General features: G+C 39.6%; 1 protein-coding gene across 5 annotated transcripts in view; it reads right to left on the bottom strand.

Moving 5' to 3' along the window:
• Positions 1-1,629: 1,629 nt before the first annotated feature.
• Ints10 (integrator complex subunit 10) overlaps positions 1,630-13,774 on the bottom strand; it is a 33,135-nt gene continuing 20,990 nt past the window's right edge. For 2 of the 5 annotated variants that reach the window (XM_058580408.1, XM_058580409.1), the window contains exons 14-18: positions 9,970-10,049; positions 8,573-8,735; positions 7,366-7,459; positions 4,349-4,426; positions 1,630-2,015 (exon numbers count right to left, since the gene is read on the bottom strand). In XM_058580408.1, coding sequence (XP_058436391.1) covers positions 1,859-2,015; positions 4,349-4,426; positions 7,366-7,459; positions 8,573-8,735; positions 9,970-10,049 — 572 coding nt within the window. In that variant the 3' untranslated portion in view covers positions 1,630-1,858. Of the gene's footprint in view, positions 2,016-4,348; positions 4,427-5,255; positions 5,333-7,365; positions 7,460-8,572; positions 8,736-9,969; positions 10,050-13,774 lie in introns of all 5 variants that reach the window. The other 3 variants (XM_046447798.2, XM_046447799.2, XM_058580410.1) reach the window with 2 other exon arrangements.

Here is a 13,774-nt window from a genome sequence, read left to right as displayed (position 1 = left end):
AAAATAAATACATAAAATAAAGGTATTGTGTCCAACTACAACTAACAAATAAATAAATATTTTTTAAAAAGAAATAAAGGAAAAGGAGCCATAGAAGCTATACTAGAGAACGAGGTATCTCCCGCCAGCGGGATCATGTGGCGTTTGTTTCTGGCTCATTTCATTTAGCACAGCCTCCAGGTTCTTCCCTGTTGTTGCATACAGCAGGATTTCCTTCTTTTTTGAAGGCTGAATAATTTTCCATTATTAAAGCAGAAATAAAGACAAACACTACATGATTCTACTTGTATAAGGCACCTTCTCTTATGTGGCTTCTATGACTCCTTTCTCTTTCCTGAATTTTTGTCTCCCTCCAAATGTAGTTCTTTGCACTTTTATTTTACTGTATATCACACTTTATTCATTCATTCATCAACTTCAAAGAAGCAGAGAACGGTGGTTGCCAGGGTCTGTGAGTTGAGGATCTCAATGGATGTAAGCTTCGGTTATGGAAGACAAATAATAAAATTTAAAAGACTGGATCTCACATTGTGTTCTTACCACTCAAAAAGAGATGAGTGAGAGAGAAGTCCCCTTTTTGGCAGCAGGGCCAAAAAACGAGCCCTTCAAAACAGCAAGGTCAAGCCTGGACGTCTGCGTTCCTTACTTTGGGCATCTTGTTGATCCTCCCCTCCCGTTATATACACCATCAACTCTTCATGAAGGCTTTATTGCTCAATTGCTTTTTCCTCTTTGGAAAACTTTTTCCTCTTTGCAAAATTCCGCAGTGGACAACAGAAGGCAGATGAAATGTACAGACATAAATGTCACAGGGCCAAGGAGCAACTGGCTTCAGGGCTGTATTACTATTCTCTCTGCTTAGTATCATTGTTTATCTGTAGTTTGACTTATTTTTAGAAAAAGAGATCCCTTCTTAGCACTTCCAAGATTCCACCCAACTCTGGGTTGGTACTTTATTTCACATTACAAAAACAGAAACCATAACCCCTGATTAGCTGCTTAGGAACTGCAAAGTGAGCTCTCTCTTGCCGACTCTTAAGCTATCCTGTGGGCTTTTCAAGCACATGCAGCTGAAGAATATCACAGAGCACAGCAGCAGAGCCACAGGGGTCAGACTCTAGGCCCTGAGAATGACAGTGGCTGTTGACAGTGCCCTGGAAAGGTCGGTTAGTTCCAACGGCACTGCTTTCCTCGACAAGCAAGGTACTTGATAATGGATGTGCCAGTTAACTTTTGAGTCCTGGTTAAAAAACAGACATGTGGGCTGGGGTGTGGCTCACTTTTGCCTAGCTTGTGTGAAGCACTGGGTTCAATCCTTAGCACCACATAAAATAAATAAATAAAATAAAGTAATTGTGTCCATCTATAACTAAAAATATTAGGAAGGAAGGAAGGAAGGAAGGAACTGACATGTCCTTCTGTAGCCATCATTTTTCAGAGGCGGGTGTGTGGACAAACCACTCACCCTGGTGCAACTGGAAGAGGCCGAACGTTACGTTAGTATGTAATACTTACCAAGGCTTCATTACAGGAAATAAAACCTTGAGATCAAGGAAGGCAGATGTCTTTTTAAGAATCTACATAATGCATAGAAGTTGCGCCCTGGTTTAGATATTCACGAGAACTAAATTTTTGAAAACCTCAAATTTTAGGATGATTTTTATTTACAAAACAGATGGGTTCTCTTGTTTTACAAAAATTACAAAAAGTGACTCTTGAAAATAGAAGTAGCTTCTTAGCTCTCGGGAACTATGGTTAAGCGACCGAGGAGGAGCTGGACCCCGGGTCCTTCTTTTCGAGGGCTGTTGACAGCCGCGTTCATCACCGCTCCTGCGGCCTCTGGAGCAGGGGCCCGGGCTCAGGTCAGAGTCTGAAGGAGCAGGATCTTCTCGTTTATGCAGAACCTGTGCAGCACCACCATCAAATTCTCGCCACAGCGGGAGACCTGGCGCTCCATGGCCAGGCGGAAGTCCTCCTTCACGCCCTTGGTGATGCCGCGAGTGACAGTGTGGTGCCTGAGGCAGCGGACAGGGAGACAGATGGAGAGCAGGCGTTAGCAGCGGCACCACTGCCCAGTGCTACCTGGTAGGAGCAAAGCCTGCCTCGTTTCTAAGCATAAAAAGTAAAACGTTCTAATCACATTTTTAAAATGAAAAGAAAGAAAAGCTGCAACCAGCCAACCACTCCTGCCTGTTCTTCTCAGAAAGCTAGAGGCACTTTCCCGCCCTAAACCAAGTTATTTTAAACAGCTGAATGTTCTTGAATTGCCACCTGCTTTGCTTTTGAACTCCTGGAGCTCTGGCGGTATGCATGCCCACCTCTGGCCTGCACACATTTTGGTTACTTGGGGCAGAATGGTTGCTACCCACACTGGCCACAAAGCGCTGTGTCCAGCCGGACAGCAGGCTCTAGAGAGGCAGCAGCAGAGAGGAGGGAACCCAGAGTGCACCAATCACTGAGGACAGTTTCCACCGGGGCCCCTGCGGCTGGTGCTCCCTGAAGGCTTGGAAAGGCCTGGGCCTCAACACAGCCGTTGGGGTCCCTGCTGTCCCTCTCCCAGAGTGCCAGAAAAGGGAAGCTCCTCTGAGCACTGTGCCCATCCAGACTCTCATCTGTTTGAGAGAAAGCAGGGGGACTGGAGGGTCCTGAGACAAGAATGTGGCACAGGTTGGGAGAGAGGCAGAATCACTGACAGAGGCCTGCAAAGTCCTAGAAAGACCAGATCTGTCCAGGAGACTTGGAGGGCCCTGCGTGGAAGGGTCGGTGGGAACACAAGCAAAGTGCTCCCTGTGTCCCAAAAGTTGTGTATTAGAAAAGGAAATCACAAATGAAATCCTGGAAAACTTAAGACCACAAAATGCAGAGAGGAAAAGAAAAATCCATCAAAAATCAGTGGACTCGATTAAGAGGAAAGGATTCTGGTTACTAGTTTGGTAATAAGTGGTAGACTGAGACAGACAAAAGCCACCATTGTTCCCTGCCCCTACCGCCTAACTCTCTTTAGACAAGCTGGAAAGTGAGATTTTCATGTAGTGTGCAAACAAAACTACTGATCATTCTAAAACGTTTATTTTTAAAACTTGTATGAACTATATAAAATAAGTGCATCAGGGGCATAAAATTGCAATGCAATAGAAGAAAAAAATCAGGCTTTGTTAGACTAGTAAAGATATTACAGAACATTCTACCACACCCATGGATGTTTAAAAGAACTATGCAGTGAAACATCGGGCTGTGGGGAAAACACACAGCTCTTTGTGGACTGTCCTAACCCAGTCTGGCTAGTGAACTCAGGAGCTGGGACATGGTGTCAGCGGGGTGGAGGCTCTGGGTTCCATTGGGAGCAGATGCAGACTATTAGATGCAACCTTGATCCTGCTCTGCTGGGTCCCAGGCTGCAACCTCACATTGGAGGCGATCCTCTGCTCAAGCGGAAGTAACTAGTATATATTTGCAGGCAAGTTGAGGGGCAAAATCTCCCCTTAATACAACCAAAATGTAATTAAATGCTCCATTCTGCTAAGCGAGGTCCAGCGGTATTGTTTCCATAAATAAAGAGTAGCCCCACATGATGATAGTTCTAGTGGAGCCTCTAGCCCTTTAGCAAGTTTGGATGAACATGGGAATTACAGTCATGTACTGAGGAAAGATGTTTCAGTCAATGATGGGCCACGCGGGTCCCATTAAACCTAGGTGTGCGTTAGTCATATCACCTCCTTTTGTGTAAGTCCCCTCTGTGATGGTCACATGATGCAGAAATTGCCTAATGAGGAATTTCTTAGAACTCATCCCCATCAGTAGATGACAGATGACTGTAGTTAGCTTTTATGGGTAAGAGAAGGATAAACTAGCTAATAAATATGGCATCATTTAGCCTATCAAATATTTTCAATTCAGAAAGACAAGGTCTGAAAAAGTAGCATCAGTGTCAGGAGAAAGCTGTGCTAATGCTTATTTACACCACAGACAGTATGGTCACTAATATTAAAATCCACAAATAAAAATTTACTTAAACTTCAGCATTCTTAAATACTTATGACTGAAAGCTTCATGTTTTATCAAAAGTGAATCATAATTTAGCGCTTAATCTAATACAGCTTTATATAAGTATTTTTTTCCAGATCCATAATGATTTTTAAATTCGACACAAACACACTGGCAACTTATGGAAAATAAATAAGAAATGTTACAATATTACAACCAGATGGTTTGCCAAGGAATGCAGAACAAATTAAAAAAATTAAATAAAGCATGAAAAAGAGCACTGAGGAACAAAGAGCTGGAAACCATGGGCAGTAAAACATGTTGACACACAGCACACTATGAGCAGGTGTTTTCCACTTGGTACCTGTCAGCAGTCTGTATGCTGGGCTGAAGCACAGGTAAGAATTCCTGCTGCAGTAACCCCATGGGAGGGCTAGAAGGCCTTTAAAAAACAGCAAACAGCAGCATTCAAACACCCACACCAACGCACCCTGCACTGCAAAAACAACACTCCGGAGAAGGTACACAAGACTGGAAGCGGACTGTACAGAAACTGTAACCTGGACAAGCCCCTGGCCACGGAGTGTTTTCGGGGAGACTGGGGAGAAGCTAGTGAGCCCTCACTGCACCCACTGCTGGTGCGAGTCCAGAGGCATCTTGGTTCCTGGTCCCAGAGCTCAGCCCATGTGAGATTTGGTATTAAAAGCCATCAGTGAGGAAGAGGATGATGCAGTGACTGGGTAGTAGAGGGGAGGGGTCAGCATTTGAGAAGACACGAGTTCAAATCCAGCCTCCTTCACTCTGTACTCTTCTCATGCCCACAAAAGTCCCAGAAATACACCTGGTGACTTTGTGTGAACACCAGGGACAGGATTGAAACCCCAGACTGAAAGGGCCTTCCAACAGGACTAGAGGGGCTGGCAATGTTTTGGATAAAGCGTGAGTTTGAAGTCCAACCAAGTATTGAGAAAAGCAACTGATGGGGGAAAATGAGTCTGGGACCCATGGCTTTGCAGAATTCTGTAACAACAAAGATTTAGCATATTAGCTGGTATTCACCTCATTCAACATATCGTTTTCCATTTTAACCCACTCTAATACAACTAAGATACTGCAAATATCAGCATAAAAACATTTCTCTATGTTAAAACACTTCACATAACAGATGAAGAGCTTCTCTCTCCTTTAGGTCAGACACCAGGTGCCCTTGGGGTTTGTACTGTACCTGCTTGCATCGGAGATGCCACAACTAGGACGACTCACAACCTTACCCAAGGGGAGGAGCTGTACACTGTTCACAACATCTCTGCCACTCATCTGGAGGGACCACCCACAAGGTCTGCAATGGCTTCAGAGAATTTGTTTGGAACCCAAAGGGAAAAGGAATATAGATAGTTTTATTCAAGAGTCTAATAACACCTCAGTTAGTAAAAGCTCACTGTCTTACGCAGTTTGCTTCTCCTCTGTAGCTTAGGTATACGCTATCTGAAATACAGGCTTCAACTTTACTTTGAGACCCACAGAGAGAAGACCCAGCAAATTCCTACAAGGTCAGATCACTAGGTAACAATCCCTATTCCTGTTTCCAAACCAATGAAACTTCAGGTTTCCCAAGAGGCTTGTCTTCTACAGGACGCTTGAAGAAATTAAGTGTTAGACAGGTCAACATGGGAGAGCCTAGAACTGCCCCCAAAGCCTGGGAATGCAGGCTGGGTGCCCTTTATACAAACAACCCCTCCTAGTGACACTGTCGGGGTATTTGATGCTTCTTTGCTTTAATTCCTTGTCCTAGGGATTGCCTGCATGTGCCCATGGTACTGTTCAGTTCAAGAAGAGAAGAGAAGCTCAGAACAAGGAGGACTGAGGTTCCACTGTGTCTGACAGCCCATTCTCTCACCCATCCCCCAACAGTGAAGCAGGATCTAGATGATGTGATCATCCTCTGCATGTTTAACCCATGTAGGTGGAGTCTGGTTCTAGCTGAGGATCCTTCTATGTTAGGACCATTTGTATGAGGATTATTGATTAACTTTTTAGTTAATTTTTAGCTTTATTAAAGGTATATTTGTATATTCTGTTTCAAAACCTAGGAATCCTAACACAAAAGGGATTTCCTGGGCTCTCATATCAAAAAGTGATCTATTTCCACACAATGTCAGGAGTACTTTGAACCATGCCATTATTTATTTTTCCCATAGTTTTGATTCACCATCTTAGGAAACTGAGGGGAGAAGGGAAGATGAGCATGCCAGTCCATCTTGCCTAAGCCACCTTCATGCATAAGGGTTTCAGGTTTTCAAAAAAAGAGCATTTGTCCTTTTGTTTTAAGTGTTTAGAATATTCAGTATCATTTACAAGATGAAGGGGACAAAAAAAAAAAAAAAAAAAAAAAAAAGTTCATCTCTCCATTCTTTAGAATGGATTCCACAAGACGCTATTGTTTGCTAGAACATAAACAGAAATGTTTGCTATGTGTCAAATTACTGAGGTTGTAGAAATCCAGAATAAATGTTTCTTATTTCCCTTCCTCAACATTTCTAAGACTCTCCAAAGACAGAGCAAGATGTGGATTTTTGCTTTCAACAACTAGAAATTCTTTTATTCCACACTGAGGTACTTTCTTCCCACTCGGGGTCAGTCCCTTGCAGTACCTCTAACACTGACTTGCAGACACACTGAGTATGCAGGAAGCAAAGGAGAAGTATGAAAATAAAACTGCACGTGGCACTCACAGCAGGGAGGAGATATTACCCAAACTACAATGAAGATTGAGGAGAGAAGCAAAATTATGAGCTATTTAAAAATCATAAATGGTCACTAACTTCACATTTTCATCTGAGCCAACCCGAAATTTAGGTAACATCCTGTGGTATAGGGGGCAGGCCTGAGAGCCAGCACCCCCACCTTCACCTGGGGACAGGTGGCTTCTTTCTGGAGGTACTACAATGAGCTGTTCCACTTTGTACAATATAAACAATGAGGGCTTCAAGTATAGTTTTATAAATAAAATCTGTAGTTTTTCCTAATAAATTTTCCTAACCCAGAACATCTTTAAATATAGTTGCTCTTTGTTAAAAACCCTTTGTCTCATCAGAAATTTACAAAATCAGTGTATATTTTGGAAAGAAAAGGACCCTTCTATCTAGTAAAGAAGTTTGACAGAAATATTCCAATTTAAATATTTTTTTCAAAATATCCTTTAGTTAAGAAAACACAAGTCTTTCAAAAGATACCCAGAATCAAACTGACCTTCAAAAACAGAAACAAGGTTTGGCTTCCTTTCTATTACACTTTGAAAAGGTACTGAAATTTACATATAGTTCATGTGAGTACACAAAAGATGAGCACTTGGCTTAGAAGAGCAAAAGAGAGTCTACTTACTTGATCAGCATTCCTTGATTGGGGAGTAATTCCAGATGAATCTTCCCACCTTCCTGAGTTCTCAAGTAGGCAAACTCCTCCAGCATATCAATGTCTGCAGCCATATTCAGGTTAACCACACGTAAAGACAAGGTCTCAGTGCTCTCAGGTGGGACTGGCTCCCAGCAGTTGACAGACTTGCCCTTCGAATCCCACTAATGATTGCAGAGTATCTGAAATCCAGGTCTATCGGATTCCAAAACTTATGATTCTTAGATCAACCCAGCGGCCTCATAAAGAGAGTTCTGGCTTCCAATGTGCCTGGCTGAAGAACATTAGGAAAATGTGTTTTTTCCAGTGATAATTTAGCAGAGTCTACATGCTCATAAGAGCAAAAACATTTTTTTTCTTAATAAGAAATCAAAGAGGTGTTTGGTGTGGGATGGACTGTTTGTGTTATAGAACATAAATCATAAAATACCTAGTGTGGCAAGGATTCTTAGATGCTTCAGGGAAAGAAGGATCTGAGAAACTTGGAAATTTCATGCAAAATGTTGATGACATTCACATACACATTTTTCTGGTGAAAAGCTATACGACTTTCATTAGATTCTCAAATGAGTTTTTAACTCATTGCTCTGAGTACTTGGACAAAGACCGAATACATCTTATAACTCAAAATAATGTGTTAAGCAATGAAATAAAAACACCCAAACTGGTGTATAACCTTCAATTCAAAGGTCTTTCCCTAACTGTGAAATAAAGCACTGCCCATTACTGATACCAGAACCTTTGGTGGGTGCTCATTGGTAGCTGTGACAGTGTGGCATGATGTACTAATAAGCAATCTCAGGGGACAGTCAATGTCCCAGGAAAGGAGAGGGGGGCACTCTTTGGATAGATGAAGGCCAGGGTACTATCATTTTCTATGGCTAAACCAGCCAGCCTGGGCTTGTCCACAACCTGTAAGTTATTACTTCAGGCATCTTGGACACCTTCTTAGAGGTCAGTTAGAAGAGAAAAATGAACATGGTTTTTGATACTCCTGATGCCCTGCATTACATCTTTGAAGCCTTTTAAGACTTTTATGAAACCAATTGTCACAGCCCCACTTTTAATCACCATTCTTTCCCTTTTTCCCAAAAAGAACCAGTATTTTTACCCAGAGTGGTTCATTCATTTTCTAAGAAATTAGAACCTGTTGGCGCTTTAACAAGAAAAAGGATACTTGTAACATAATTAAAAAAATTCTCATATTGGAAATTTCCTTGTTGACAAATCTTATTAACAGCCTTCAAGAAAAGATTCTCTCCTCGTGGCCACTCCTGCTGAAGCAATACGATCACATGCCCCAAAGCCATGTCGTCTCTGTTGTCTGTGAAAGCTCTAAGCTGCAAGACAAAGATTTAAACCAGAAAGAAATCACAGGGTAATCTAAAATGCACCAAATATTACCTCCTAAAAAAATGCTGCATATACAAATGTTTGATGATGATCATTAGAAAAAGAAAGGAACAGAGTAGAAAATAACTGCCTTCTAAGGAGGGTAGATCTTAATCAGAGAAGCTGGAGGCTCCCTCTGCAAAGCTGACAGTTGCTGGCAAGGTATTTAACTGGGAGTTGGACATTCATGTGTGACCTGGAAACTTTTGATTTTGAACCATGGCTACATAAAGTTAAGTCATCCGGAATAACAGAGGAAAGATTCTGGAGACCTAAGGGGTGAGTGGAAAAGATGGGCAAGAGGCCATCTATCTAAGAGAGAAGGGTTTGAGGAGAATATGGGACTAGACAGAAAGAAAGGCAGTGAGTAAGAAGGAAATATGAACTAGAGAAACAGCCAAAGGACTTTCTGCTTTAAATGGCCAGCATAAAATCATACTTCAGATCCTTCTGTTGCTCCAAGTGGTTCAGAGCTAAGTTAGGGAACGGATGTTCTTCAGTGGAGAACCAATAACATTACTGCCTTACCCACAAACCTCTACTCCAATCTAAGGCTACGTTCTACCTACAGCCAGGGCGCTGGTGTCCTTTCAAAAATCCTTGAACCTTTCCAACACTACTGGGTCTTTGCTGGTGTTCATTCTCATGTCTAAAATGCTTCTACCAGGACTGGGGTTGTGGCTCAGTGGTAGAGCGCTTGTCTAGCATGTGGGAGGTACTGGGTTGGATCCTCAGCACCATATAAAATAAATAAATAAAATAAAGGTATTATGTTCTTCTACAACTAAAAAAAATAAAATGCCTTTATCCTCTATATCTTTATAATAAACTTATCATCCCTCTACAAACTCAAGTGGCATTTATGTTCCTTTCTCCTATAGCTAAATATAGTCTGACCTGTATATTAACTTACAAAATATTTACTGAGCCTTACTATAGGCAAGGTTATTTGCAAATCTGTTCCACTATTATTTGTAAACTTCCCTATTCATCTTTATCAACTACAGTTTTTATTTAATATTTGTTAATTCCTAGCCCCTGTGTTTTTCCCTCTATATCAACCTGCCCTTTGGAAGTACTAAACTAACAATCGTTAATAAGGTTCTCAATTCAAGTCATTCCAAGTCATCAAGACATTATTGCAAATTAAATGTTTTTTATGCTAATCAACTTAAGGCTTACCTTAAAACAGGCTAACATCAAATGCAGGCAGTATGGCATAATAGCCTTACTGGTACACGGCAGAAGCTTCAGATCAGAACCTAACAAGAGTCCACAATGTTAATGAATGCTATAATCCAAGAAAACAGCTTTGAAAAAGCAAATGCTCAAGAAGCTTTCCTTCTAACAATAAAAAGGATAAGCAACAGTACATGGTTCCTAGTACTGTTAAACCACAGTTTATACTCTGGGATGGTGAAACTGGTTTCTAATGGTTTCTAGCTTCATTTTGCAATCTTTTTTTTCTTTCCTAAACTCACATAAAGATTTGATTTTAAAATTATAAAACATCTCAACTATATTCAGAAACTGAAAGAGAGAATATTGTAAACACTGTGTTCATTACACAGTTTTATAAAACATTAATATTTTGCTTAATTTTAAAAGATTGTAATACCAAGTATTACAAAGTCAGTTGAAGCTTCTTGTATATCGTTCTGATACCATTCTCTTCTGTCCTCCCCAGAGGTAGTCACGGTTCTCAGCCTGGTGGCTGTCATTCCCATACATACTGCAAACTCTTCCTCATCAGTCTGCATTCATAAAAGCTAGAGGGATGTTTTGCACATTTTTGGCATACTATATGAAATGGTGGCATACTCTATGAATCCTTTCACAAGTTGCTTTTTTTTAACTCAATCTCATGTGTTTCAGATTTATCAATAATGATCCATGTAGCTACAGTTCACTCATTTTCATTGTTTTACAGTATTCTGATATTTACATATATCACAATGGATTTGTTTTCTTTATGGTAGATATTGAGGTTTCTAACAATGCTGAAATAAATATTCTTTTTTTTAAAATAAATATTCTTATATATGTTTTCTTGTACACCTATAGAAAAAAAAAAAAAACACAAGCATTGGCTTTTAAACAAAGATCCCAATCTCTTCATTTATGGTCTGTGTTCTTTATGTACAACAGCCTTCTCTACCCAGAGGCAAGAGTAGCAAGAAATCAATCCTTTATTTTTGCTCTCCCTGATACATTTTTTACCTGGGGATCCTCTACAAACTTAACACTTGTTTTATATCCAAAACAAAAGATTTATGAAATAATATTTATAAATAATACTTAGCTGCAGACATTGAAAAATATTCTATTTTATTAAGAAAGAAAATTCCTCCAGGCAAGGTGCTGCACACCTGTAATTCCAGCAGCTCAGGAGGCTGGGGCAAGAGGATCGCAAGTTTAAAGCCAACCTCAGCAATTTGGCAAGACCCTAAGCAACTTTTGATATCTGTCTCAAAATAAAATATAAAAAGGGGTTAGGGATGTGGATCAGTGATTAAATGCCTCTGGGTTCAATCCTTATACCAAAAAAAAAAAAAAAAGAAAATTACTGTTTGAAACTCATGATCCAGTGGGTGAGGACCCACAGTTTGAAAAACACCAATCTAAAGTACACAACAAGGAGATGAGGTAAATAACTAGGTAATGATATATTCAATTTGGTAATGCTCAAATAGTTTCCAAAATGGCTGTACAATTCTACACACCTTCTGTCCTAAGAAATAAGTATTGCCACTTTTTTATTTTTGAATTCTTAAGAGTATAAAATTTCAGTGCCTTGTTTTAATTTGAATCTCCCATGGTACTAACAGGAGGAGAACCTTTTTAAATAGCTTTTGGTAATTTGGATTTCTGCCTCGATTACTCTGTTCTTCATATCCTTTGCTTATTTTATGATGTGAGGTTGGTTCATTATTCTCATTGATCTGAACTGGATATTAAGTTTTGATGATTTTATGTGTTAGACAATTTCCTGGCGTTCTATGGCTTATCTTTTCACTTTACTCATAATATCTTTTGTTGGCATTTAAATTTAATCTGACAAATTTACTCATTTTTTTCCTCCATAGTGTGTGCTCCTTGTAGACCAACCTACTTAGAAGCATAAAAAAATTTCTTTTAAAAGTTTAAAAATTTTAATTCTCACATTTAAATATTAAAATTTAAAAGATTTTTGTGTAGTGTGAAAGAGGAATCCCATTTTTTTACAACTGAACAATTACCTGTCTCAGTATCATTTACTGGATAATTGCATTCTTTCCTTACTGAATTGTAATGTCACTTTTTTTTTTTTTAATTTGGGGATTCATTTTTGCAGTGTGGGGATAGAACTACCAATGAACTACCCCTGAACCCCTCAGTTTTCTCTGCTATTCCACTGGTCAAGACTCGATCATCTGATCCACCTGATCTGCTTCTGTTTTGCATGGATACTTGATTTTTTAAGAAGTCTGGGTTGAATTGATTACCTTAAAAACCTTTGTTATAGAAAACTTAAACCAACCATAAAACAACTTGTCCAGCACCATTTGTTAAAAGGCTTCCTTTCCTTACTGAATTACTTTGATACTTTTGTCAGAAATCATCTGACCATACCTGTGTGGCTCTATGCCTGGATTCTCTACTGTTACACCTATACCATTCTGACAGCTGCATTTTTATACTTAGTACTTATCATGTAGCCTAAGTCATCCAATTTTGTCTTTTTTGAAACTGTGTTCATAACTCTGGATTATATTTACATATAGATTTTATACTCAGCTTGTCCCTTAAAAAAAGTCTGCTGGGGTTTTGCTGGGATTACATTCAATCTATGGACAAATCTAGGGAGAAATGATACCTTAACAAAACTGAATCTTCCAACTTTGTAAATGTGATCTATCCACTGTCAAAGTTCAACTTTAATTTCTCTCAGAAATGTTTCATAATATACAAAGTGGAGGTTTTACATGTCTTTTATTGAATTTGTTCCTGTATGCCTTATTTTTTAGGTTATTATAAACAGAAACAAAAAAATTTCATTTTTCGATTGCTTATTACTAGCATGTATGAACTGAATTTACTCTTTTGCATTGAAGTGTCTTGGAAATTTTACCTATTACTTTTTGTTTTGTTTTTGCAATGCTGAGGATCAAACCCAGGGTCTCATGCATGACAGGCAAGCTCTCTGCCCCTGTGATACATCTTTGGCTCTCCCCATGAGTTTTAGTAGCTTTTTGAAGATTCCACAGGCTTTCCTACGTAGCCAAGTATGTGACTGTGATGTCACACCTATGAATAGTCTTTTTAAATCTTTAAAGCCTTTATTCCTATTTCTTAGCCTTACTACACTGGCTATAATCTCCAGAATGTTGAACAGGAGTGGTGAGAGCAGACATCTCTGTATTAGAGGAAAGATTCAATATTTTATGTTAGACATGATTCCCAGCAGCTTGGGAAGCTGAGGAAGGAGGAGCACGGGCTCAAAGCCTGCCTCAGCAAAAGCGAGGCGCAATTCAGTGTGAGACTTCACCTCTAAATAAGATACAAAATAGGGCCAGGGATGTGGCTCAGTGGCTGAGTGCCCCTGAATTCAATCTCTAGTACCAAAAACACACACATACATACACACACACACACAGATTTTGAGAACATTTCCTTCTTTTTCTAGATTGCTAGGATTATTTTTATCACAAATAGGTACTATTTTCTGTGTCCATTAAGAATCAGAATGATTTTTCTCCTTTAATTGCTTCGTGACGAACTACATTGTTTGGTGTGTTAAACTGCCTTCACATTCCTGGCACATTGGTCCTATGTATTATCCTTCTCACACATTGCTATATTCCATTTGCTAATATTTCAAGTATGTGCATCTGCATGCATGTAGAGACTGGCCTTTAATGTTCTTTTTTTTGTAAACACTTATTTGATTTTGCTATTGGGTTATGCTGGCCTTGAAAAATGAGCAAGTAATCTTCGTCTATTTTCT

The sequence above is a fragment of the Marmota monax genome, unplaced genomic scaffold (assembly GCF_021218885.2).
Source record: "Marmota monax isolate L192 unplaced genomic scaffold, Marmota_monax_Labrador192_F-V1.1 WCK01_AAM20220418_F8-fsc00040, whole genome shotgun sequence".
Classification (NCBI taxonomy): Eukaryota; Metazoa; Chordata; class Mammalia; order Rodentia; family Sciuridae; genus Marmota; species Marmota monax.
Note: the sequence above shows the minus strand (reverse complement) of the source record. Positions and strands in the feature narration are given on the sequence as shown.